The sequence below is a fragment of the Lynx canadensis genome, chromosome B3, assembly GCF_007474595.2.
Source record: "Lynx canadensis isolate LIC74 chromosome B3, mLynCan4.pri.v2, whole genome shotgun sequence".
Classification (NCBI taxonomy): Eukaryota; Metazoa; Chordata; class Mammalia; order Carnivora; family Felidae; genus Lynx; species Lynx canadensis.
In genome coordinates, this window is record NC_044308.2 from 3,602,857 (window position 1) to 3,630,745 (window position 27,889).

At 44.2% G+C, this 27,889-nt stretch overlaps 2 protein-coding genes across 14 annotated transcripts in view; one reads left to right on the forward strand and one right to left on the reverse strand.

Annotated features, from left to right (window-relative positions):
* The window catches only part of HDGFL3 (HDGF like 3), a 76,088-nt gene extending 60,928 nt beyond the window's left edge, over positions 1-15,160 (forward strand). The window contains exon 6 of the mRNA XM_030317271.2: positions 10,413-15,160. Within this exon, the coding sequence (XP_030173131.1) occupies positions 10,413-10,418 (6 nt within the window). The 3' untranslated portion in view covers positions 10,419-15,160. The remainder of the gene's footprint in view (positions 1-10,412) is intronic.
* The window catches only part of TM6SF1 (transmembrane 6 superfamily member 1), a 57,300-nt gene that overhangs the window by 15,256 nt on the left and 14,155 nt on the right, over positions 1-27,889 (reverse strand). For 4 of the 13 annotated variants that reach the window (XR_003969274.1, XM_030317257.1, XM_032593555.1 and 1 more), the window contains 7 exons: positions 27,693-27,796; positions 25,907-25,989; positions 25,136-25,257; positions 23,237-23,341; positions 21,289-21,381; positions 20,517-20,636; positions 4,668-4,705 (listed from right to left, as the gene is read on the reverse strand). Coding sequence is in view for 11 of the 13 variants with exons in the window: in XM_030317257.1 (XP_030173117.1) it covers positions 4,668-4,705; positions 20,517-20,636; positions 21,289-21,381; positions 23,237-23,341; positions 25,136-25,257; positions 25,907-25,989; positions 27,693-27,796 (665 nt within the window). In the remaining 2 variants the exon portion in view is untranslated. Of the gene's footprint in view, positions 1-4,667; positions 4,706-7,634; positions 7,721-10,182; positions 11,429-13,012; positions 13,227-20,516; positions 20,637-21,288; positions 21,382-23,236; positions 23,342-25,135; positions 25,258-25,906; positions 25,990-27,692; positions 27,797-27,889 lie in introns of those variants that run through there. The other 9 variants (XR_003969276.1, XM_030317261.1, XM_030317267.2 and 6 more) reach the window with 7 other exon arrangements.

Genomic DNA, 27,889 nt, shown 5'->3' on the forward strand with positions numbered 1-27,889 from the left:
TGTAGGTGGAGGTCTTATCCGTTGTGTACCTGGGGAAACTGAGGCTGGAAAGATTGGCCCAGGGTCACATAGCTGGTAAGAGCCTGAATGTAGAACAAGAGCCTGAGATCCATTCATTTTTTCACTCGTTCATTTAAATTGAAGTGCAGTTGACACACAATATTACACTCGTTTCAGGTGCACAACATAGTGATTTGACAAGGCTACCTTATGCTGTGCTCACCACACAGTGCTGTCACAGTGTCATTGACTGTTCCCTGTCCTGTACCATGTCCCATGACTTACTCCATAATTGGAGGCCTGTATCTCCCACTCCCCTTCACTCATTTTGCCCCTCCCCTGACCCTCCTCCCTGGCAACCTTCAGTTTGTTCTCTGTATTCATGGGTCTGGTTCTGTTTTTTAGATTCCACATGTAAGTGAAATCACGATATTTGTCTTTCTTTGACTTATTGCACTTAGTACAATACATCCTAGTTCCATCCACATTGTCGCAAATGGCAAAATCTCTTTTTATGGCTGCGTAATACCCCATTGTATATATACACCACCTGTATCCATCCATCTGTCGGTAGACACTTGGTTTGCTTCCATAACTTGGCTGTTATAAATAATGCTGCAATATAGACAAGAGTGCATATGTCTTTTTGAATTAGTGTTTTCATTGTCTTTGCTAGTGGAATTATTGCATCATACAGTTTTTCTACTTTTAATTTTTTGAGGAACCTCCATACTGTTTTCCACAGTGGCTGCACCAATTTACATTCCCACCAACAGTGCGCAAAGGTTCCTTTTTCTCCACAACCACACCAACACTTCCTGTTCTTGTTCTTTTGATATTAGTCATTCTAACTAGTGTCACGTGATCTCATTTTGGTTTGCTTGCATTTCTCTGATGACTAGTGATGTTGAACCTTTTTTCATGTGTCTGTTATCCATCTGGCTGGATGTCTTCTTTGGAAAAATGTCTATTCAAGTCCTCTGTCCATTTTTTAATAGGAGCTATTGTTTTGGTTTCGAGTTGTATGAGATAGAAAGAAAGAAAGAAAGAAAGAAAGAAAGAAAGAAAGAAAGAAAGAAAGAAAGAAAGAAAGAAAGATAGATATTATATATGAGATATATAGATATATATGATATTAACCCCTTATCAGATGTATCATTTGCAGATATCTTCTCCCATTCCGTAGGTTGCCTTTTCATTTTGTTGAACAAAAGCTTTTTATTTTGGTCTAGTCTCAATAGTTTATTTTTCCTTTTGTTTCCTTTGCCTGAGGAGACACATCTAGAAAAATGTTGCTACACCTGATGTCCAAGAGGTGACTGCCTGTGTTTTCCTTTAGGAGTTTCATGGCTTCCTGTCTCACATTTAGGTCTTTAATCGCCTTTGGGTTTATTTTTGTGTATGCTATAAGAAAGTGGTCCAGTTTCATTCTTTTGAAGGTAGCTGTTCAGTTTTCCCAGCAACCTTTATTGAGACTGTCTTTTCCCTCTTGTATATTCTTGCCTCCTTTGTCAAAGATTAATTGACCATATAACTATGGGTTTATTTCTGGGCTATCTGTTCTGTTCCATTGATATACGTATCTGGTTTTGTGCCGGTACCATACACTTTGATTAACGTAGTTTTGTAGTATATCTTGGAAGTCTGGGATTGTGGTGCCTCCAGCTTTGTTCTTTCTTAAGATTGCTTTGGCTCTTTGGGGTCTTTTGTGGTTCCATAGAAATTTTAGTATTTATTTGTTCTAGTTCTCTAAAAAATGCTTTGGTATTTGAGTAGGGATTGCATTGAATCTGTGGATTGCTCTGGGTAGTGTGGACATTTAAAAAAACATTTTTTTAATGTTTATTTTGGGGAGACAGAGAGACAGAGCACAAGCGGGGGAGGAGCAGAGCGAGAGGGAGACACAGAATCCGAAACAGGCTTCCAGGCGCCGAGCTGTCAGCACAGAGCCCGACGCGGAGCTCGAACCCACAAAGCTCAGGATCATGACCTGGGCTGAGGTTGGATGCCCAACCGACTGAGCTACCCAGGCACCCCTGGGTAGTGGGGACATTTTGACAGTATTTGTTCTTCTAGTCAGTGAGCATGGGATATCTTCCCATTTGTTTGTGTCTTCTTCAGTTTTTTTCATCGGTGTTTTATTATCTTCAGAGTATAGGTCTATCACCTCTGTGGTTAAGTTTATTTCTAGGTCTTATTCTTTCTGGTGCAACTATAAATGGAATTATTTCCTTCATCTCTCTTTCTGCTACTTTGTTATTACTATGTAGAAACAACAAATTTCTCTGTTAAACTTGTATCTTACAAGTTTACTGAATTCATTTATTCTAATAGTTTCTTGGTGGAGTCTTTAGGGTTTTCTATCTGTTATATCATGTCATCTGCATATAATGACAGATTTACTTCAATTTGGATGTGTTTGGGTTTTTTTTCTTGCTATGGCTAGGATGTCACTAGTACGTTAAATAAAAATGGCAAGAATGGACATCCTTGACTTATTCCTGATCTTAGGAGGAAAGCTCTCAGGTTTTCACCAGTGACTATGATGTTAGCTGTGGGTTTTTCATAGATGGCCTTTATTTTGTTGAGTTATCTTCCCTTCATACCCACTCTGTTAAACGTCAGATCCTTTTATTTTTAACCCATTTTTAATAATATATTTGTTTTATACAAAAGAATATATATGTAATATATGTAAAGTAATAAACATAGTATTCCAGTGAATACCAGTGACCCTCCCACTCAACCCCAAAACTAAAACAGAATCATAACTTATATCTAATTACATATTCTTCCCTTGCCCCATCTTCTTCCTACCCAGAGATAAGCACTAGTGTTGTATTTATTATTTCCTTTCATTTTCAGGATTTTAACTCCTATCTAACATATAGGTATATATTTCAATAATATATTCCTTAGCTTCTCTCATTTTTGAGATTTTTCTTCCCTTTGAGACCGATGCTTTTATGATCACTATTTTACATATGTGGAGATCGGGTACAGAGAAGTTAAGCAGTTTCCCCGTCGTGCCGCTGATGGATAGACTGAGTCAAGAGTCCGTGCTCTTAATCCCCGCGCCATACTGCCAATCATTTGAGATTTTGAGGAAAAATGGTGGCATTTACGTACTAGCATGCTTCCAAGAGCCCTTCACGTGGTCGTGTATAGAAAGGTTTATTCAGGGGCGCCTGGGTGGCGCAGTCGGTTAAACGTCCGAGTTCGGCTCAGGTCACGATCTCGCGGTCCGTGAGTTCGAGCCCCGCGTCGGGCTCTGGGCTGATGGCTCAGAGCCTGGAGCCTGTTTCTGATTCTGTGTCTCCCTCTCTCTCTGCCCCTCCTCCGTTCATGCTCTGTCTCTCTCTGTCCCAAAAATAAATAAACGTTGAAAAAAAAAATTTAAAAAAAAAAAAAAAAAAAGAAAGGTTTATTCATCTTTCATGGCAGCATAATACTCAGTTTTGTGACTTTCATGTGTTGCTGGGCGCAGCCTCCTGCTTGCCTCCTGGTGCACATAGGCAAGAGGTCCCTGAGGGTATACAAACCCAAACTGGACACGGCAGCTCGTGAGTTCGGGTCTTTAACTCTACAAGATAATGCCAAGTTACGTTCTTAGGTGTTTGGACCGGTTTACGCACCCACCTTCAATGCACAAGTTCCCTGTGATGTCACTGTGTCACTGTCAAACTTGAAAGTTTTGCTCGTACAGTGAGTATAAATGATAGTCTCCACGCAGTTCTTTGACTAGTAGTGAGGTTGAGTTTCTTTTCAGATTTACCTACCACCCATGTTTTCTTCTGCCGTGCGGTGCTGGATTTTGCATTTTTGCCCATTTTCCTGTGGGATTTTTTGCGTTATTGATCGGTAGGACTCGCTCCTTCACATATTCTGGACTCTAATAGGGTTGGTCATGTGCATTGTAGGTGCCTTCTCCACATCTGTGGCTTGTCTGATTTCTTATATACCTTTAGGTGAACAGACTTTCTCTGTTGTAGTCAAATGTCTCAAACTTGTCTTTTTGTGGTTAGCATTTTTCTCTTGTTTACGAAGCCTGTCCCTTTCCCAAGATCAGAAAGGTGTGCTCCTGTATTTCCTTTTTTAAATCATGAAGTTTTATTTTTAACATGCTACTGTTTAGTCCATCTGGAAGTGATTTGGGCACAGTACGAGGTAAGGTCCTGTTGCCTTTTTCCCACAGCGTCACCATTTGAACCATACCATGTATGAAGCTGTCCCTCCTTTCCTCTCTGGTCTCAGTGTCCTCTGTCATGTAGGCATGGCTCTCTGTCTGGGTTCTGTGTTCAGTTCCCTTGGTCAGTACCATGCTTTTCATAGTGATAGCAGCTTTATAATGAGTGCTGATGTCTCGTGGGGCCAGCAGACTAATCTTAAACTTCTTTTCAAGTATGTAATAGTCACAGTCCAAGATAGAAAAGCAAAAAGGGTTTTTTTTCTCGATGGGAGAATTTACAGCACACGTTCTGGTAAGAGTGAGTCAAATGAGGAATGATCGCACAATGATCACGTAGGAAAGAGCTGCGCAAGCAGTGCTCCTCGGAAGACAAGGCACAGGACCTAGTGCATGTGCGGGGGGGCTGCCCTGCTTCCCCCACTGCAGGGGGGAGGCAGGTAAGCGGGCACTAGGGGTGAGAGCTTGGAAGAGTCCTCACCTGACCGCGTCCGTTTTCTTAGGAAGCAAGGTCAGCATCTGCGAGAGGTAACGGGAAGAAGTGTTGGAATTTCGAGAGGCAGGAAATGGGACCGAGTAGGCACTTGGAAGAGGTGGAGTCCAGCTACAAAGAGAGCTGGAGACACCAGTGGTTGCCGCTGACAGGCAGCTGGTGCTGGTGTTTGCACGGACAGTTCATCCTGTGAGCACCGTTCACAACACAGTCCCCTTGACTCCTGCCTGTAAGAGGCCAAAGAAGCCCCAAGTTCTTCTGACAACCTAAAATGCTTCCATAATTTTGCCCCCCAGAACGGTGACTTCAAACCATATTTGCAGATACAGTGTCCCCCCTTATCCGCAGGAGACATATTCCAAGACCCCCCATGGATGCCTGAAACTGTGGATGACACGAACCCGGCGTATGCTGTTTTTTCCTACATGCGCGCACCTAAGATACAGCTTAACGTATCAGTTAGGCATAGTGAGAGGTTAATAACGGTAACTCAGAATAAAATAGAACAGTTGTAGCAAAATACTGTAATAAAAGTTAAGTGAACGTGATCCCCCTCAAAATATCTTCCTGGGCGGCACTCACCCTTCCTGCTCGATGAAGGATGAGATAAAGTGAAGGCTACTGCTTCCTGACCACACTTGACCAAAGAAGGCAAAACCGCCCATCGGGGGCGGGGGGGGGGGCTGCTGCACTCCCAGTGGTTGAGAGCCGCCTGCCCTGAGAAATAGCCATGGGGGTGAGTGAGGTAGGGCGCAGAACGAGCTCTCTGGAGGGGAGAGCCGAGGAACTGAGGGGTCAGAGTTTTGGAAAGACCGTCTACATGGAGAGACATCCCCAGTGATTACAATATGGAATGATGGTGAGGCAGAGCTGAAATCTGTAGGGAGTGACCCCAGGGGTCCGGAGGTGACTGCAGGCAGGAGAGGGGGTGGTTCACAGCATGGACGTTCAAGGTGAGGAGGGTTGGGTGAACACCGCCTCCACCGCCGGGCCAGCAGTGCAAGAGCTGTGGCTGAGAAAAGAGGTCACAGGAGAAGCAGCAGCACGATCCCCAGGGAGAACCTTTCTTGTGAACAAGTTGGGGGGCAGAATACCTGAGAAACGCTTGTGGGGAATATGGAGATTTGCTGGTGGCTGTGATGTCCAAGGGGCCTAGTGGAAGAGACTGCGGAACCTGGGTGGGAGCAGGAGAGCGTAAGGGACGAAGTCATAGGGGCGCCTGGGTGGCTCAGTCGGCGAAGCGTCCGACTTTGGCTCAGGTCACCATCTCACGGTTCATGGGTTCGAGCCCCGCGTGTGTCCTTCAGATCCTGTGTCCCGCTTTCTCTGCCCCTCCCTCACTCATGCTCTCGCTCTCTCTGTCTCTCAAAAGTAAATAAAAACATTAGAGAGAGAGAGAGATGAGGTCATAGACTAACATGTACTAACCCGACCAGATGAGAGCCTAGGAAGTGACATGCTCAGGAGCCCATCTGTGGTCACTGAGACAAGCCTAAGGACAGAAGGATAAAAGGCTTGATAGTCTCGAGGCGTGGGGCTGTTGAGGTCACACGTATTGGTAAGGGTTCTTACTAGGAACCCGCAGAGTTCTGGCCCCCCCCCCCCCCCAGGCTCCGTCCTCACTGCTGCCAGGGGAAGCACAAGGCAGAAAAGGGCTCACGTGGAGCGTCCCTTGTCGATTCGTGCGGCACGACGTAGAGGTTACTAATCTTCACGACCCGGGTACCGTGCACTGATTGGCTCGGGGCTGCTGTATTGTTTATCTCCACGTAACAAATTACCTCAAAACTTAGGGCTTCAAGTAGCATTTATTGTCTGGCATTTTCCCCTGGATGAGGACTCCAGGCAGGCACAATTTGTTGAGTCCCTCGTCTCAGGGTCTCTCCAAGGCTGCGATTAAGGTATTAGCAGCCGCTCAAATCCTTTTGAGGCTCAGTTGGGGGTTGGTCCCCTTCCAAGTTCACTCAAGTAGTTGTTGGCAGGACTTAGGTCCTCACTAACTTTGGCCAGAGGCCCACTAGGTTCCCTGACACATTTGCCTCTCTATAGGGCAGCTCCTACGTGACAGGTAGCTTCATCAGCAAGAGAGAGAGAGAGAGAGCTTGCAAGACAGAAGCAGGGGAGGGGGTCACACAAGGGTATGAGGACCAGGAAGCAGGACTCATTGCAGTGCCAGAAAGTTGCCCATCCCCAAACTAACCACAGATAACAAAGAGATTGAAACTGGCTTGGACCAGTCAGGCTCTACCCCCCTTTCCCCCCCGCTGGAGCTAGAGTCAGGTCCTCGAATCACAAGGCCACACAGAGTAGCAGGGAAGGGCAGAGGATAGAGTAAATATTGGGAGGACACCTGCCACGGTCACCATAACCACCATGTCCATGCTTTTCTTCTTCGGGCTCTGGACCCGCTTTCTTTAGCAGAGGGCCAGCTACTCTTGCCCTCGAGATCGAGTCCAGACTCCTTACTGCAGCACGCAGTGGCCTTCGCACTCTGGCCCCAGTTTATCTTTCCGGCTTCATCTCTCACCATTTACTCTCGTTTCTTCAAAGCCAGGGGTTCGCCAAACTTTTTGGTCTCAGGACCCCCTTAATACTCTTGTAAGCAATTGAGGGCCCCAAGAGTTTTTGTTACAACCATGGATATTTATTGAATCAGGAATAAAAACAAATTTTAAAATGTTAATTTAAAAAATTTATTCATTATAAAAAATATTCATTATTTAACATAAATAACACATTTTTATGAAAAAGAACATGTTTCAGAAAGCGTTTTGTTTTGAGAAAAATGACATGGTTTTACATTTTCTTTTTTAGTTTTTATTTAATTTTTAGTAATCTCTATACCCATGGGGCTCAAACTCATGGCCCTGAGATCAACAGTTGCACACTCTACCGAGTGTGCCCCCCACGTTGTTTTACATTTTTAAAAATTTCTTTGTTTGGCTTAATAGAAAGGGCTCTTACATCTGTCTCTGTACTCAGTCTCTTGCAATATGTTGTTTTAGTTGAGGTATGTGAAGGAGCTGTGGCCTCACACACACCTGTAGTTGAAAGCGGAGATACGAGTGAGTATCTTAATAGTTTCTCCAGATCATTGCGAATATTCTTTGGTATTAGACCAGCTCTGTAAGTGGTAGTTTCTTAAAGGTTAGTTGCAATGTGGAATCTGAACTTTTCTGTATTCTGTTAGTTTAAAATCCATTGGACAGTCTGGCACTTTGAATGACTTTTACCCATTTGGAAAATGCTGGTTTCCTGCATTATTTGGGTCTTCCAAATATTTCATCATGAAGTATTTTTAATCACATTTTTTAATATTTATTAATTTTGAGAGAGAGAGTGAGCGTGCGCACGAACTGGGGAGGGGCAGAGAGGGAGGGAGAGAGAGATTCCCAAGTGGTCTCCACACTGTCATCTCAGAGCCCTACTCAGGGCTCAAACTCACAGCCCATGAGATCATGACCTGAGCCGAAATCAAGAGTCAGATGCTCAACTGACTAAGCTACCCAGGCGCCCACAATCACGTTTTTAAATATCAAGTATATCTTGTCAGAAAAACCTTCACTGGGAAATTTTGATCATGGAGGATGTAAGTTTTCCAGAATTCTAAGTTTCACTTGAGAGCTTGAATGTTATTGTTGGCAACAAATACTGCCACTTGTCTTCCTTGATGTAATAGGCTCATTTCATTTATTTCTGACAGAGTGTCTGAATAACCATAGTTTATCTGCCATCATTTTTTCAAGTGAAAATGGTGCTCTAGGGAAAGATCCTATGACTTACACTGTCTCCTAACTTCTGCTGTGTTTGGGCTGTCCTTCAGTTTTGCCTCCACCCTGCAGCCTCTTAATGTGCCTCCAATTCAGATGCCTCAAGAGAGAATCTGATTGGAGTAGTCAGCCATTGTCTGCTGAGGGTGGCTTGGCACAGAGCACGGCAGCCAGCACATAAGGAACCACTTCCGGCTGCTTCCTCGGAGGAGACTTCCTGTCTAGTCAACACCCCGAGCTCCATGCCCAGAACGTATATCATTATGATTAGCAAGATTTTTTTTTTTTTTTGAGAGAGAGCGAGAGAGTGAGCGTGCACAAGTGGGGAGGGGTGGGTAATGGGGAGAGGGAGAGAGAGAATCTTAAGCAGGCTCCATGCCCAGCACAGAGCCAGACATGGGGCTTGATCCTAGGACCCTGAGATCATGAACTGAGCTGGAATCAAGAATTGGACACTTAAGCCCACTGAGCCACCACCCAGGCGCTCTAGCAAGATACTTTTTTGATGCACAGATGCAAATAGAGTGATTATGGTATGAGAAATTTTTAAACATGGATTCATAATTTGCTTTTAAGCACTTATTGACAGCACCATGTTAAAAGACCAAAAAATTCCCCAGGTCCTTAAAGTTGTGCTTATATTCTGGTACCACTGCTACTTTGTTTCGGGCATGAATTCTATTCTGATGCTGCTGTGGGACCATCTGTTCCAAAAATGTTTTTCAATGTGGATTGAGTAGTTGTTACTATGAATTTTCTACCAATGTAAACATAGATTTTATTGCTTTTCACATTGACATTAATAAAAAGACACTGTTAAATAAATGTCTTCGGTTAACAATTTTTCATTGCTTAAAATGGGTGTCTTCCTCCTTCACAAAGGAGGAAAATCCTCCAAAGGCTATAAGTATAATGTATCTGGTATTTTTGTCAATGAATAATTAGGAGTCACCAGTCCCGGTATTTTGCAAGTTCACAGATTTTAAGTAGACTTTTATTATTTTTTTAAAGTTGGCTGTCTCCTTCTGGTAGGAGCAGAGCAGGCCAAGAGAAATAGATGTCTGGCATCTTGAGGCTTAGTACCTTTTCCTCTTGACTGATACGTGGTATAACGAACACATAGATTTCGGCTGTATACTTGAGAACATACCCATGAGTGAGCGCACTCCTTGCTCACAAGCAAGTTTGTTCACTCAGTGAAGGAAAAAGAATGGAAGCAATGTGTTTTAGGAAGAAATATTGGGGCCTGAGTTCCCTCTTTCGTTCATCCCTTGAGAGCATTACGAGGGGGTTAATGTATTTGGGTTAATGATGAAGAAAACAAAAATAGCCTCCCTATGAGGAAATGTAACCTGACACAATTTAAAGTAGGACCCAGATTGAAACATCATTCTTTTAGGAAGTGGAAATATTTTGTCACACAGATGTGCCATCTAAATTTTAAAAGAAATCTCGACTTCCTTTCTCTTCATATGTCTCGATTTTGTTAACACTCGTTATTTCTTCCAGCCGCATGTCCCAAGTAATTAAGTTATAATACATGATAATTTGCATACATTCCAAATGCTTTTTAAATTTGAAGCAGCTTACCTTTCTAACACTACAGTCCTCACAAAGATGGGTTATCTCAATTTCTCCATGGACTTTACCCCAGCAATACACATTGTCCTGAGTTGTATAGAGTGCACACTACTCTGGGCCCTGCCAAACAGTAGACAACGTGTGTTGTTTCCTTTTTTAGCGGGGCACTAAACATGCCCCAGCGCTTCCTCCAGGTTATCGAACTGACAGGTAGTAGGAAGCAAAGCCTCACGGGCTATTCCTGCTAAGTATTATTTCCACTGCAGTACAGATGAAAATCTCAGAAAATCCCAGCTATATACTTTATAGGTATAGATCGCTTTTATTGTTAATATCCTAAGTCATCTAAAGGCTTGTTTTCTTTCTTTTTTTTTTTTTACAGACCTAACTACCATAATGAATGCTGCATATTAAGAGAAACCACAAGAAGGTTATACATTTGGTTGTCTAATAATCTTGGATTTGATATGAACCAACACATACTCCTTGTTGTCATTGACAGAACCCCAGTTTGTATGTACATTATTCACACTCCTCTCTGTTGTGTTTGGGGGAAAAAAAAGACATTTTAGCCTTTTTTAAGGTTATTTAATTTCATGTTATTTGGTTGCATGAAGTTGCCCTTAACCACTAAGGATTATCAAGATTTTTGCACAAACTTCTACATGCCTAGGATCCTTTTATCAAGGCGGCTGTGTTCATCATTCTCCTGCCTTGACTCCACTATCACCAGAGGCTCAGTTAAAGATAAATTAGCATTTTCTTAAAACGACCACTCCACATAATGCTTAAGGGATTTCTTCTCTGTGACAGAACCCAGGAACCAGTTCCTAAACACATAACGTTGGCATATTGAAGATAAAATTGAAATTGTCCTTCAGTTTTGAGGCCATGTGTAAAGTTTAACCATATTGTAAAATATCTATTCCGTATTAGAAATAGCTAGTCAACAGCTTATACTTCTCAAAACTCATACTGTTATGTACACAAACTCAGTTTTTATATGTGAAGTTAGTGAGTCCTTTTGTGTTATTCCAAAATAAAGGCAATGATTTATTTTTTCCCAATGCCAATACAATTTGAGCTAATCACTCAAGGTGGATACTTTACATTTTAAAGCTGGAATCAGCAGTAGCCCTATGGGAAACCAGACAAAGCATTGACTTTTAAATGAACCATTGTTTTCTTTTGGAGCTAGAATTAGAATAGTTGATACTCATCCACAAACCATTATTATGTGTACATTATTGTTGCTATTGTGATAATAGAGAATTTTATTTATTTTTATGCCAGCTTATATTGTGAGAGCTCATTTAGTCAATTTGGGTTTTATCAATCCTGTTATGCTTGTCCTTGGACCATCTTTCGCGTATTCGAGGTTTGTAGTTGAAAAGTTTACTGTAAAAAAAAAAAATCAAAAACAAAAAATGTATTGTTTTTACAGAATAAATTTATTGGAATGTGTACTGGGAGTAAGATTTGAGGTTGTAAACAACTAAGTTAGTGTAATTTGGCTTTATATATGTAATGTGAGGTATTAATGTAATTCGTATATTAAAGCAAAAATTGTTAACAGCAAGTTGACAAGAGAATCAAGTGCAGGTGAGGGTTTTCTTTTTTTTTTTTTCCTTTTTTTTTCTTTTTTTTGAACATCGGGGTTTTAGGTTTTTTGTAAACATGGGGGAGGGAGAGGAATGGCTACATGATGGCTTGCACGTCTCAGATACTAACTGTTTACCAGCTCAGTGGACCCTAAATGCGCACACTTGACATTATCCATGCGTTGACTTGGACTCTGTTTTCTTTTTGTTTTCTTATTTTGGTGAAGAGCTAAATAAATAACATGAAGAGAAAATGTGAGAAGTTCTAAGAGCCCAGGGCCATTGACGATGGTGGTGGTGATGGGATTACGATTATGGCAGCCAAGGGTATGAAAGCACCAGTCTACCTACCCCTCTAAGGCTCTGAGAAGGCGGCTAGTATTTCTGGTTTGTTTCTCTCATGTAGCAAATTGTAATTTTTCTCTATACTCATCATTCCAGATATGAAAAGTTCATTAAAAGATACTAGGGATGCCAATCCAGTTCTTTTTCCTTGAAGAGTACTTTTTAACTTTGAATACTTTACTTTAATTGTAAATTAGTGAAATTTAATCAGTTCCTCAAAAGTCCTGTTCATTGCTCACACTAAAGCATAAGGAGAATGTAGCTGACATTTTGAATTGGAACATGTAACTGACAGATTTTTAGAATAAAAATCCTAAAGACTACAAAACTGCTTTTGGAAAAAAAATACAAAATGTTTCAAATTCGTTAAGATTTGTTTTCATAAAAGGCCAAAAATAATTTATTAAGATTATACACAGAAATACAGTAGAAATATTTCCAGTCACCAATAAAACAGGTATTCATTAAGGGTACTGATAAAGTCACCGATCCCTCCTTAGCCATTTAGACTCACAAAAAATTTTTTATTAAAAGCAGTGTTTATAACAGCAGTGAATAATACACTTTCCTTGGGAAAACATTTGTCAAATAACATTTTAAAATAATGTGATAATTTGCTTTTTATATTGAGGTTGATAATGATGCATATATATCTTATATGCAAAAAGTATTTCTCCTGAATGTATCTGCTGTTCTAAATTCCTTAATATGCACAGGCCATATTCACTTCTGAATAGTTTCATTTTCGTGCTCACTATTGTAGGAGCTACATTGTATATGTTTACAGTTATATTTAATATGTGCAGACAGAATATTGAAATAGATGGTCAAGTTACTCACAAATAATTTTGAATAGATTTCTTTAAACTGTTTCTCAACTTCACTTATCCTTCAAGAGAAGAAAATTTACCCACACGATACCATGTGAGAGCTCACACATACAGTGCGGAGCCTGAATTTACATATTTTTAAGTATTGCTGTATGGGAAGGGAGTAAAATGGGACAGATCAGTACCAGGAATAAAAGTCAGTCATCTAGAGAGGAAGAAATAATACTTTTATTCAACTTTTTCATCTGCCTTTGTTTTTATAAAGAACTCTGGTTTGTAGATACAACGATAGGCCAAGAGCTGAGGAAGAACTCCATATGCTATGTTTAATGCTAGAAAGAGGCTTTTCGCTTCTTCAGGGACTCTGTAGACATAAGCGGTTCTAGCATGAAGAGAAGCACCGATGTGAGAAAACTGAGCCTGTTGCATTTAAAAAAAAGGGGGGAGGTCAGCATGAGCTCTGTGTTCAGTCGGATTCACAACGTGTTCTGGACGATTCATTCAGACCATGTTTCCTGTGCCCTCAAAACCAGTACTTTCAAACAATCGACAGTCTTCAGGATTTCACTGAATTCAGGACAGTCTTAATGTAACTACTCAAATAAAGTATACCTTCCTTAGCTTGGCTTTATCATGCCATGCAGTGCCCCTTACCAAACATTAGTGGCTTAATTTAAAAGAAAAACTGAAAAAATCTCCGTTTTTTGTTTTTTGGTTTTTTTCCCCCTGATTTGCATTCTGGAGATCCTAAACACTCAGGCACTCAGTTGTGGCTTACTAAGTGTGTTTGGCAAAAATGAAGGAAGTACAGAGCTTAGAAAGCAAAAATATTTTTATATAGCCATTTAAAGAGAAGCAATGGGGACCTCAGCTTCATTAATCAGTCTTTTCACCTATTCCTTGGAACAAGAGCCCAAAGCCCTTCATTACATGTTTTTTGTTTACTTCTTCACGTTTTTGTTGCTTATGCAACTTTAAAAACTACTAAGGGTTGTTTCGTCGGTAAGGTTGTTACCAACGTGGGTGAGGGTAGGATTATGGTCGCTCTTCATAAAATGGCATGTGTACATGCAGGCGACCTCTTCATACCAAGTTCTCCTTTATTTAGTACAGCTTGTCACCATCACCTGAGACCAGTTTCCCATTTGTACTTAAGTACTTGTTCATAACATACATTCAGAATGTATCTTGTTTGATACTTTTCATAAGCACAGGGAAAAACGATTAGAAAAGGCCTCTGTGTGAGGATTTCCTCAGCATTCTCATGTCCTTACAGAACACAACCCTGCAGTGTGTGTTTTCATATCTTACTGAAATCCACGCTGTACGTGAATAAAGGACTGGAAATCTAAATATAAGAAGTGATGAATTATTAGTTCATCAGGATCAAAGTGGAAAGAAGTCACAGAATCCAAGAATGAAAAACTAAATAATTCGCTTTAAATACATACAAGCTATCTTACATTTCCTTCCGTACGAAACCAGATTATTCTGCGAAGTGGTTAACAGACAAAATTTGGCTTTTCCATGACAAGTAAAGGATGAGCTCTCACAAGTGGCACTTGTATGGATTTGTGTCCATCGCAGGTATTTTAACAGATTGCTGCTACGTCCTGGGACCTCTGGTACAGTCTCGCTACTCTCTGGAGATAAGCGGTCAGTGTGATGTGTCGCGAGGACCACAGAAATAGCCTGTGTACGCCCTCCGCCTCGTGCTCCACGAGGCTCGGCAAGGGCTCTGCCCTCAAGCACGCGTCCCCCAGAGCAGGTGCCGAGCAGAGCCCAGCAGATGGGAAGCGTCCCATCTCTGGGCTCTGAAGACAAGACCTGGAGAGTCCGGGGCCTTCGAGAGGCTGCCCAGGGGGCTGCTCTTGTACAGTCCTGGGAACACGGAGCAGGAGCGTGGCCCCTGTCGTTAACCCTACTTTTCCCTAGAGCCTCTTCTGAACAGCAGTGATTTTCTGAATTAATATAACCAAACTTCTGGACTAGGGGCCAGGTTTGAACCTTGATTTTCAAAAATGTGGGTTTGGTGTCTCTATAGACACATGTACTACGTGACAAAAGTCACCACGTTCGGGGAAGGTGCCAACCGTTCTTTGAGAGACTGAGCGATACGAGCAGTCGTACCTACTTGCACAGGGGAACCTGCACCAAGTCAGTGATTCCGTAGGCTCTCTTCCTGCACTGACCAGTGCAGTTAATACCTCATTTTCAAAATCAGCAAAAATCATTGGCAGCATTCCAAAATGGTCATGTCCTTAGAGTAGACTGTAAGCCCACCGGGCAGGTACTGTGTCTAATGTTTTGTGTGGCGCCTCTCGCATTGTTAGAGCTCAATAAACGTTAATCAATAATGGTCTTGTGACTGTCAAAATACAAACAGCTTCCGCAAAGCATTTCTCTATTTTTATACCTATTTCCGTAGGCCTCCTTTCTCCAGAATCCTCTAACAAGGGCCCGAGCCCAGAGCCCAGTGTCGTGCAGTTTCTAATGGGTGTGTTGCTGGTGGCCACGCCTTCCCGCTGAGTGAGCACCCAGCCACAGCTTCCTCCCCACGCACGCGGTGTCCAGTGCCCGGCTTCTGAAGTTTCAGAGAAACCTCAGCCTCCCCTGAGGACAGTTTCCTTCCTAAGCACGGGGCTGCTAAGGGCCTGCATGGTGTCTCGTGGGTCCTGTTCCCGCCGGCACACAAGGCCTCCTGACGGCAGGGCTCAGAGCTCAGCCGGGCACCTGGTGCTGGGTCGGTGGCTCAGTTGGCCTGGGGCTGCTGAACCGTCACCCAGGGTGACAGGTACAACCTGTAGAGCCCAGAAATGTCTGCAGAATTCAGTGATGTGAGGTAGAGTCTCTCATCATCTTTCTTACCATTCTAAATCTGTTTTCACCTCAAATGAATTTAAAAGATCTGCTTTGAGTTTTTTTTTTTTTTTAAGAAATGGATGATTGGGATGGAAAATGAGGCAATAAAGGCAAAGAACGGTTACATTTTAATAGCTCTCTTTTCTTATATTTATAGAGACAGCCTGGAAAGGATGACTAAAAAATCACAATCTCGGTTCCAGAAGGAAGAGCTGAAAGTATTATGTGTCCACATGAGTGTCACAGGCCAAAACTAATGTGAACATTGGGGCAACAGCCAGGCTGTTTGGCCGATACAGCAGAAGTAGCTAATCCAGAACTATGTTATTTAGCACAGTCCAGTGGTTAAGAATTCTGAATCTGGAACCATACAGACTGCCCAGTCCCAGCTGTACCACAAGCCAGCAGTATGACCCTGGGTTAGGTATGTAACCTCTCTGGCTTCCTCATCTGTAAAAGTAGGATAATAAGGGCACATTGTCGTGCCGGTGCAATGAGTTGATCTTTGTGAAGTGCTTAGGAGAGTGGCAGGTGAATTCCCTGCCTATGACCTGGGATTCTGCTTGGCTGAGAATTCAGGTGGGCTCTTCGTTTTCAGATCCCCTTGCTGACCTTCTGACAATTTTAAGTCTGTCTCCACCAAAGGATAATCATGTGAAGACTTTAAACCCAAAGTCTAACCTCAATACTAATTAAAGGTGTATCGTGATGAATTACACTGGAAGCAAATTATTAAATAGGACTTGGATTAGTATCCCAGCTATCCACATGCTTCCTAAATCTTTTAGATATTTCCTAAAGGTTTCCATAAGGGGGGGGGGGGACAAAATTCGCCTCCAGCAGAGTCAACTCTACAACCATATTATCCACAGATAAGCTTCCAGACCCTCATGTGAGGAGGTCCGTGGCACCCGCACGGCCAGGGAGTCTGCGCAACAAGCCGGAAGGGCCTGGCTGACTGAAGCAGGGCTGTTGTGTTTCCATGGGTGTTGCTGGGTGCATGACAGGCTCCCTGCCAGGCCTGCCGTGAGTCTGTCCCAGGGCTTCCTCCCAGCATCCTTGATGCTTAGGTAATGTCCACACATTACCGTTTAGGTACCAACATCCACACGTGGCCACAGATTAATGAATGAATCTTCTGAGCAGCACAAGGCATTTCTAGACTCCCACTGGGAATCTTCTACCAATAAGAGGAGGAGCACCAAAAATCTGCAGCTCATTCTGTGCCAGGCACCGTTCTGAGCCTCTTACATGTATTATTACCTCACGTGATCCTCAGCAGCTCTATGACAAAGGTCCTGTATGATCCTAACTTTACAGAAGAGGAAACCGAGGTAGCCAAGGTCACGAGCCCATCAGTGACAGGCTGAGCAATGAGCCAGTCTGTCTCCAGAGCTCATGCTCTTAACCATCTTGACTATATTGGCTCTGATTGTTTTCTTTTAATTTCCAGTGATATTTTAGCAGAGAACAATTGTTCAGTTGCTAGAAAGTACCAATATGTAAGTGGGTCTGAGCAGCCTATTTCAAACTAGATTTGCAACTTTAATCCTACGTAAGAATTTTATATGAAGAGACACTTGGGTTCTGAATAAGTCCCCACTGGAACTCTTTGGTGTAAAAAATGTGTCGTGGTTTGATTTGATTTTGTTTTCTTTTACTTTCTGATGGATATTTCAATTTCTGAAGGCAGGAGATTTGGCAGATTCCTCCATGATCTGAAGGCAGGGGCTCAATAACTAACATGTTTTCCACTGACTTGTACTGACCTAGGAATTTTTCAAAGATTTGTTTTCCTTATTAAATCACATAGACTCCTGGGAGTTCACTAGGCCTTTCAAGAAATGCAGGTTTTGATCAAGTTAGGGGGTTGGGAATGCACAAAACCCCTAAATGAGGAATGGCCGTTTTAGCAAGCTAGGGATGTTAGTCCGGGTTATGGAGGGTGTTTTCTGTGATGAATGTGTCACCCTCCCAAGGCGAGAATTAATTTCATGAGCAAGTATTGGCCAGGTAGGAAACAAATCACGTAACAGATTCAGCGTTCTCATCGCGTGCACTGTTGTGTTATGATTTGTAACTTTTCCTTAGGCTGAGCTCTCTGAATATGTAAATACTAAAGCCAAGCCAAGAGTCATGGAGATGTCAGACACAGCAGTTCTCGGATGACAGCATTCCACTGGGTTGGGAAAAACATCCTTCTGACATTGACAGGATCCAGTCTGTAGCCTCCAGCTGCCTTGTCCAAGTGGGCAGTGACGGATGAGCCCAAGGGCTCCTGCGAGGCCTGGGGGTCTGGCTGAAGCTGCTGACTGCGGCCCGGGGCTCTGCCATCCACACCGCCCTTCCCAGAACCACCCGGCTGGAGTCGCGGGTGCCTCTCTGCAAGCTTAGCCCTCCCCAGCAGGTACAACCCAGGGTTAGCCCTAGTGCCCCAGGTTCAAGCACCCACTTGCCCCCAAGGTATGACCTTCCCAAGCCTCTTGACTGCTGACTGCCCACGTGACTGGGCCTTGACCTACTTTTCCTGCCTCGTCCTCCACTTGTCTCCCGAGACTTGACTGGGTCCTACACCTGGCCTCCCTCCTGTCAGCCTCCTAGATGATGACACCCTGTGTTCCTGCGGCGGGGGGCAGACCAAGCAAGGCACAGGACACGCAGAGGAAACCCGATCGTGTCCAACCCTGAGCAAGCTGATGATCCTCGAAGAGAGGGGGCCGGTAAGAGTGAGCTGAGCGGGAGCCCTCTCCGGGAGAGCTCAGGAGAACGCAGCCAAGAAAATCCAGGCCAGGGCTCACTCTGCCCTCTGGCCTGCTGCACCCCTGCCCAGCCTGACAGCCCACAGAGCCCGCTCACGTGTGACCGCCCCCCCCCCCCCCCCCCCCCCCCCCCCGAGGCTCTCCGGCGCCTCCGTGCCCATATGAAATGAAGTCTTGCCTTGTGCTCACTGCTTGAGCCATGCCACTACTATGGCTCGCTGCTTGCAGGAGAAGAGAGAGAACAGTAGAGAAGAAGATGGGCTTTGGGGTCAGACAGGATTCCGTGCCCCTATTCCCCTATTCTGCCTGCCGTTTAGTAACTGTGACCCAGGCGAGTAACAAGCTGTCCTCAGCCTCAGCTCTCTTAGCTTTTAAGAAATCTGCAGGGAGGATGCTGTGTGTTCACTGCACTGTTCCAGGGCACGGGCACACGGGAGTGCTGTGGGTTCACTGCACGGTTCCAGGGCACGGGCACACGGGAAGACCACCTCTGCTTCCGTTGCAGCCGAGGTGGTGCTCATCTTTGCACAAGCAAGAAATAAAGCTTTAGTGTGTTAAGCCACTGAGTATTTGCTACCCCGGCAGAGCGCACAGCCTGTCCCTACCCAAGTAGGTAAGTAGAGCACAGCCTGCTTTGCCTCACCCAAGTTAGAGGAGAGCTCAGACCAGTGCAGGGCAGTGGGCTGGAACTCACTGGGGTTTGAGGGTTACTCTGGAGACAGGACTAATGACCTAGTGATGGGCTAGACGGTAGGGGTGAGGGAACGGGAAGGAGCTGCTGAAAGGGGGGAGGATCTGTTTGCAGGCCGCGGTGGGGAGAGAGAGGGTGTAGGAGGGTCAGGAGTCCTGTTTTATTTAAACACTAACTCCGAGATAGCCGCGTGAAAACACGGAGTTTGGGATTAGGTATAGGAGTCTGGGGACAGCTGGAGCTAAAGACAGAAAATTGGAAGTCAGCTTATAGTCAGTATTGAAAGATACGGAAATAAAGACCTCTTCAGAGGTCTGCTAAGAGGGTAAATCTTGGTTCTCCTCCCCTTCAGTCCTCCAAGGAGAGACAGGAACCCTTGCTCTGGGTGCTGCGTCAGCTGTTTTGATACTAATATTCTAATTCTGTAATTAAGAATTACCTCAGGGGTGTCTGGGTGGCTCAGTCTGTTAAGGGTCCAACTTCAGCTCAGGTCATGATCTCGCAGTTGATTCGTGGGTTTTAGGAAAATTTTTTTAAAGACCTCAGACTGGAAGGATTTAGCCCAAAGGATCAACCCATAAATACTGTAGCTGTTTTTCCACCCTGGAAATTCTAAAGTGTTCTTTTGCCATCCCAGTTACTATAACCAGGAGCATAATTAACCATACGTGCTGACAGTTTCCACATGAACCTCATTCTTAGGCCGGCTTGAAAAGAGCGAGATGCAGAGAATGATTTTAAAAAGATGAATTCATTTGTTACTGTTTTTATTTATAGTAAGGGGGGGGAGATAAAATCATTTAATAATTTTCTTCCTTGTTCCTAAGATCAGTTTGTTTTGCTAGTTATCTTGTAAAAATGTGCTTTGTATAATAATACAATTTCCTAGATAAATTTATTCCAGTTCAATGAAATAAGCATTCACTCTAGGGCAGGGACTTGGCTAAGTCGCAAGAGGAAAGAATGGAACTTTCTCCAAACCCATTTCCCTGGTTCGGGATACCGTCATGTAACAGAATTCTGAAATCTTAACTTTAGATAGGCATCTTAAAGATAACAGCTCTCCAGTATTTTTGTTCAGAGCCTGGGGAAGGGTCCTGGAAGGCTGTGGTGGCACCTGCTGGGTATGTGACCTTGGACAAATCATGTAACCTCGCTGGGCCTCAGTTTCCTCATCTGTATAACTGGATGGCACAGCAACCATCACGTATCTAGTTACTGTGAGATTTAAATAAAATGCACGTGCAGAAACGTCTTCCAAAGAACCGTAAAACGAAAGGGGATGTGTCTAGTAACTATTTCCTACCCCTTAAACACCAAGCAGAGATGTTTTGCAGATACTCAACAATGACAGCCAAATCCCCAGCGAACTTTCTTAATAGGGCGTATTTTGGGTACCTGGGCTAGACCTCCAGCATGTATCAGTGTCACGTCAGGCATCCAGGAGCATCCCGGAACCACTAAGCCGTAAAGCGCAACCACAAAGTACGGGACAGAATAGAACAGGTATGCCAGCATCTGGATTGGACAGAGAAAGAACACCGTCAGCAGAGTAACAGTTAACCGCACACGACGAAAAGCACAAGAGATTGAACATTTCTAATTCCCATCTCCTACGTGGATCCACACGCTCCCATTCTTTTTTTTTTTTTTTCTTTTTAATGTTTGTTCATTTTTGAGAGGAAGAGAGAGAGTGGAGGAGGGGCAGAGAGAGGAGACACAGGATCCGAAGCAGGTTTCAGGCTCTGAGCTGTCAGCACAGAGCCCGATGCGGGGCTTGAACCCACGAACTGTGAGATCATGACCTGAACCCAAGTCGGATATTTAACCGACTGAGCCACTCAGGTGCCCCCACATGTCCCCATTCTTCAAGAAAGAAAATTAACAGAAAAATCTGAGGCTTGGGGCGCCTGGGTGGCTCAGTCGGTTAAAGCATCCAACTTCAGCTCAGGTCATGATCTCACAGTCTGTGAGTTCGAGCCCCGCGTCGGGCTTCGTGCTGACAGCTCAGAGCCTGGAGCCTGCTTCAGATTCTGTGTCTCCCTCTCTCTCTCTGCCCCTCCCCTGCTCGTGCTCTGTCTCTCTCTGTCTCAAAAATAAATAAAAACATTAAAAAAGTTTTTTCTTTTAAAAAGAAAAAGAAAAATCTGAGGCTTCATAACTACTTGACCTGGATTTTAGGATAAGCAGCAGGATCCTTTAGATAGGGCTCTTGAAATTGTGTATAAAATCGGCAGAGCTCAGCCGGGCAATCCAAAGCAATCTGAGAAGAAAAACGAATTAATTATAAAGTCATACATCTGATTCTTATGGTTTGCTGATAAGGCTAAACATTCCAAGTACAGCCACAAGCTGTTCAACAAAAACTGTGTGTTGTAGAAGGTCATCAGTAAAAGGGAAAGAAAACAAAGTCCACAGATCTACTCTAAGGATGTGAAGGAGAGTTAGGAGAGGAGCAGGAAATGGCTAATGCTCTGTTCTTGCTACCTTCTGAGGACTCGGCTTAAGGATCTAGACTTCAGCAGCCAAAGCACAGCTCACGCTGGATTACCAGTTTCACTTCCTGGAAATCACTAGCCCACTCTTAAGAAAAGCCCATTCGTGTTCACACCAAATTCGTCTTACTGTGCTTTGCAGTATTCTAAAAATAGCATCCTCCTCCCTCCAGCAAGTGCCTCAGAGTATATGGCCTTTAGGGGCAGTAAAGGATAAGGATTTGAAAGCAGAGTCCTGTGTGAAACCACATCGTGTGTCCACTTTGAAAGGAAACACAGAACAAAGTGTCTGGCACATTACGGGGTCCCCTCTGAGTCACTGCCCTCATGCATCACCCCTCCCGTCCGCAGCCATAAATGTTGTCCCACCTAGATCACATCCATGGACACAGACCAGTGGCAGAGTTGGTAAAAATGGACCCCAATTTAAAAGCCCGTCTGCCTAAGCCCCGCCCACCGAGTATGCAAACACCCACATGCACACATTTTTCTCCTGTGTGAGAACAGCTGGGGCTCGTTTTGTTGTTCCTGTGTTTCTTTTAACTTTGGGAACGACAGCAAACTAACTAAAGAGCAGTTTTGGGGGTGCCTGGCTGGCTCAGTCGGTAGAGTTTGCGACTGTTGATCTAGGGGTCGTGAGTTCACGCCCCACATTGGGCATGGAGATTACTGCAGAAAAAAAACAAAAGTTTAACTGCTCTGTGGTCTGAGTAAAGTCTACGGCCTTGCTTCTTTGCATTTCTTCCCTGGGCCACTCCTCCCGTCAGCCGACGCTACTGCAGGAAATTTCTGCTCTCCTGATAGAGACAGCCTCTCGCGCTGATCCCAGCCAGCAGCACAGGGCATTTAGTTCAAGGACCCCAAGACAGTGAATCAGCTACAGCATCTCACACTCGGCTCCCCAACTGTTGTGCAATGCCAGCAGCCTTAGGACAGTAACTGCCATTGACGATGCGTATAATTATCCGTATCATTCCGGCCACTTTTATTTATTTCTGCTAAAAACAAATCACGAAACTGGGGCATCGCCAAGGATCATCTATTGATAAAAAGAGTAACACCAACCGTTTCCTGAACACTTACCACGTATAGGGCCCTCTGTACGTGGTTTGATGTCTATGATCTTATTTAATCTTCAACCCAATACCATTAGGTAGGTACTGTTATTTTATAGCGAAAGGAACTGAGGTCAAAGACCCTGAGTCATTTTCCGAAGGCCATACAGCAGGTAAATAGCCAAGATTCTAACTCCTTCTTCTAGGGACCTTCCTCAGTCCCTGAGAACACAGCCTTACCGGACTCTTCAGGTATCACCCTTCCCAAAGACATTTACGTCAGAATCAGAAACATTCAAACCAAAAGAATGAAACTCTAATGGCTAATTTTTCAGGCACCCTAAAACGGGGGAAGGAAGAGACCCCTGGGTGGGGCTTGATCCAGGGACCCGAAGGAGGTGGCGTCCAGGGACGAGGCAGGGGCCACCCTGGAGGGAGGAAGGCCTGGGGGTGACCCCCACAGGTGGGAGTGGCAGCAAGCAGAGCCAGGCCTCCAGGCTCTAGAAAGTCTGATTAAATATGTATTTCTCTCTCTTTTTTTAATGTTACTTTGATCTGTTACACTTACCAAGCCTCTGAACAGACAGAATCCAGTTGCCAGGAGGAGACACACGACCAGCATTAAATCAAATGGTCTTCTCAGCAGGTCCTTTGCTTGCACTTCTTGAACGACCTAAAATAGAGTTTGTAACCCATGAGCAGGCCCAAAGCGCCAAGAAAGAGTCTGAGGTCTACTGAAGCAGGAGGGCTGAGATGCTGGACGGGGAGGGATTCATATCCTAAACCACTAGGCACGTAAGTTAGGAAAATCATGTTCCCCCTCTCAGCTTCCAGATTTCTCATCTGTGAAATGAGGAGATTGGGCCAGGTCACCTTGAAGGTTCCTTCGAACTCTAGGAGACCTTAAAGTTTTCTTGAGATAGCAGTTTTGTGATTATCATTATATGAGATACCCTCATTTTAAAAGTAAGGTAAACCATAAACCCATCACACTATAGAGTCACTATATTTTTCCCTATATACGTATACATATATGTAAATTTATGTATATATATACCTATATATATACAGATATACATACACACACCGCATTTATACTTTACAAAATTATGACTTTACGTATAAATAATTTGACAAAATTTGAGTGTTCTTTTGACCCTCAACATCTACCTATATTATAAGCACTTTGCCACATTATTAAAAACTCTCCTAAAACTTTTAAAATCATGTGGAAAAAACATATTGTAGCCATTCTCTCACGGGTGGATATTTATGCATTTTCACCGTTAATGTGATGTTGAACAATTCTGTACATAAGTCTTAGCATCTCTCTGATGATTTTCTGAGGGTAGGGCCTTAGACGCGGAATTTAAGGGGTTAAATATTCCAAGGCTGAGAAACACTGCCAAATTGCTCTGCGGAGCGATTCTGAATTTATTCCTCTCAGCACTGTGTGACCGTGTCCATTTCTCCCTGGCCACCACTGTGTTTTAACATTTAAAAAACGATCGTGAACAGTTGTATGTGTCTTACGACGTGAACACTCCATTGAGGCACTGACATGGAGACTTTAAAAGCAGCAGAGCCCAAGGCTATGGTTACTGTTTGCTTTTTCTTTTTGGCTACCCCCTGGTTCCTCAAAAGGATGTAAGGGTGCAGAAGCCAGCAGTGCCCCAACCTGAGTTTACTCAGCAGGTGTCTACTTGTTTACAAATGAAGTGTTTGCAAATTACAATGGATGTTAATGAATTCTACGTAAATCTTACAGTAAAATGAGTATGAGTAATCATGGTCTGATTATCTCTGGTAATTCATATTTTCATATATCATTTTGCTTAAAGAATCTTGCCTGAGGATCTAATACCTATAAAAAGGAAGAGAAACTCAGAAAGACGTTACTACCTTAGAAATGAAGACCTTAACAGAGTACCCCCCCCCCCCCCCCCCACCGCCCCCAGCCAGTACTGTTTCACTCCGACCACCTTGGCTGTGAATGGAAGGGAGGGGTCTCAGAAGACGTCCTGGAGCCAGTCTCCATGTGCCTGGATCTCTTGGTAAATCACACCCTGTGGCTGTGTGTGCTACCTTGAATACCAGCATCTCTCCAGCCTCCCCTTGGGACAGTACATGCACTGGCATCTCTGACAGAGGGGCCCAGATGCTCAAATGCCAGGCCATAAAGAGCCTCAGACAAACCACACACGCCATGCACTAATGCAGAATCTGATGGGAACAGCCAGTACAGACCAGCAGCACGGCCTGGCCCACTGAAGCAGATGTCTGAAGCAGACAGAAACACCCTCCCTGCCACTGTAACTAAGGCGTGACCAATGCACAGAATCGACACAGTCAAACCAGCTGCCCCAGATGCTCCCGTCCACGGAGGCGTGGTTCAGTGCGATCACCAGGAGATGTGAGTGAGCCCTGTGCGCTTGGGAACAGGTTACAGTTAACGTAATAAAATCACCTTTGAGGGATAATTATAATTTTCTGACGGCTGATTATAGATTCTGAAACCAGCCCAGACAGGAAGACAAGTGTATGGTATGCTTAAGAAGAAAGCAGGGCAAATGCGTGTTCCATACTTCCCTATTTAAAAGAAAGAAAGAAAAAGTCAAAAGTTTGCCACAAGCACGTGTAAACACAAGCAACATTTAGGATACCGCCCCACCTCAAGCCGTCTAAAATTGTGCTGGGGACCAGGTAATATTCTTAAATGAGACACACACACAAAAAAACAAACAAAAAAACAGGTCAAATTAAAACTATCAGGTGCTTTTTAACAGGCACATTCTATCCACTGTATTTTTAAAGTATATTTAATATAATGCCCTGATTTCTTGCACATGTAAATTACCTTTTACATTAGCTTTTGAGAGCCTTCATTTTTAAATGTATTTATCGAATGTATCGAGTTACATATAATACACAAAGCTGTAGGAAGCATTTGCACACTGCCTATAGTCGCAAACACAATACTCACCCCCTCTAGATCCTATATGTCAGGAAGCCCTGATACAGCATTGTCTAATTGTTCAGTGTCTACTTCCAAAAATTGCTCAAGAGCCATTTCTTAAAAAGTGAGATTAAGGAGGGGAAAAGGAAGAATTCTGCCAAACAGTGTTGTGATAAGCTTGGAATTTCTTGATGCTGTTACAACCAAGATACCTCCTCTATTTAAGAACACTCCCCATTGTTTCAGAAAAAGGAAAGTGAATTTTAAGATAAAGTTTCTTACCCACAATGTTTCCTGGCACAAAAACAACAATGCTCATGATAATAGATCCAACCCAGTAGAGGCCAATGGTTCTATAGCTTTCCCTGTAATGAAAAAATCTTGGCTTAGTGCACTTGTCTTAGAACACCCATTAGCAAAAGATGATCCGTATTATTAGCGGTATCCTAACTAGTAAAGTCTGTGAACCGAAACTTACTGAATCGATAGTTAAAAATCAACTCTCGGGGACCCTGGTGATCAAACTTCATTTCCACCTGTGATCTATACCATAGAACCCTCTTTGTGTCCTTTTGAATAGGAATTTCGCTTGCAACACTGGTCGTCTGTTAATCTACAGCACGGTCAATCACTGTCAAAGGAAGTGCCTCATTTTTGACGGTTTTGTAAGAAGTTCCCAGCAGGAAAGGAAAAAAGAAAGTTCACAAAAAGAAAGGAAATGGACCCATATTTTAAATCACTGTAAGTATGAGTAATGGGATGGTAAGTGGACTTTTCATGGTGTCAGAATTTTGGCCAGAGCTCTAGAGACAAAGATAATATGTAACCCCTCCCCCGTGTTCAAAAGGAGCCACCAGACACCCCTGACCTTACCCGGCAGTGTGGACAAAAAGCTCTTTCAGCCGATAACCCTGACAGCCCACCTCCACAAGGGGCTATGAGGAATCAAAAGGAGATTATCTGAAGGGAAACAGGTGGCCGATACTGTGTTTTCTGCCTGCCCCACCTCCCAAGCCAAGTGCAGCAGATTCACAATGACTGGGATCGTCAGCAGGACAATCTTCTTCCCCAGCAGGATGCTAACTGAGCCGAAGAAACTCGCCCACTCCTGGCAGCCTCCGAGCAGAGCCCAGGCATTCTCTGAAATACGTGACGTGGTCCCTGGAACTTGGGTACCTTTCATGATGGGAGAAGCCAATGCCTAGAAAAGTCCAAAACTTAGCGGGAGCTGTCCCTGAGTTCATGACTGAGGCAGCAGGGGCATGGGGCAAGAATGCACCATTTTCTCTAACCTGGAGCCAAGGGGAGGCCCAGGAACCTAGCTGGGCTTGAAGAGATCCTACCCCAAAGGGTATGCGATCTAGGTTACAGGGACCCCAACGGAAAGAAGCTGCGGGTGTACCACCAATGGCAGAGGAGTCCCACACATTCAGCCACAGAGAGCTCTGCTCGCTTGGATTTGCAACGCCCAGGTTCCTGTGGAAGGGTCTCCCGAGAGGCCACACGTGCTCCACGTGACAGACCTAGCATATCCTAACGGAGGGCATCAATCCCCAGAAAACTAAGTGTCACTTAAGACCCTGCCCCTCTTCCTTTAGCTCCACGTGTACGTACACACACATTCCCGGAGAGGCCAGCTGCACGGCGACTCGAGAAAGAACAAAACGAGAGGCCATACGCCCTGACCTCAGTGCAGAGCCCCACGCCTCAGGGCCACACGGGAACCGGAGGTGGAGGAAAGACAGAGCTTCGAACCAAAATGAGATGGAAGTTTAAAACCAGAACGGACTGGGCTTTCACTCCAGCAAATGAGACGGTCCTTAGAACACAGTCAGTAACTTGAGCGGTCTGCCCAAGCTTGTCACCACGGCAGGGGACGATCCAGAGGGCCATGTTCAAAAGGCAGCGATGCCAAGAAAACAAAGCCACGTCTAACCTGTGTCCAAGGAGCGTATGTTCATGTCCGTGTATGCCTGTCTGTGTATTTGCCCCCACATCTGTGTTTTCCTTCCGTACCCGCGTACCGGTTGCTAAGGCAAAGGCACACACAGCAGACGGACCGACTTACTCCCATGCTATGGCTGCCACCATCACCAGATACATCAAATAATGAGCAGAGCCATCCCAGTAGCAGATCATGTGCCCGTACGCCGTGTTCAGATACGGTTCACCCTAAGGAGAGATTAAGAAATGAGTCTACTTTACATACGACTCGGACATCTCCACACAGAACTCCAGACCTGCGTTTCAAGTCAAATGAAGCAG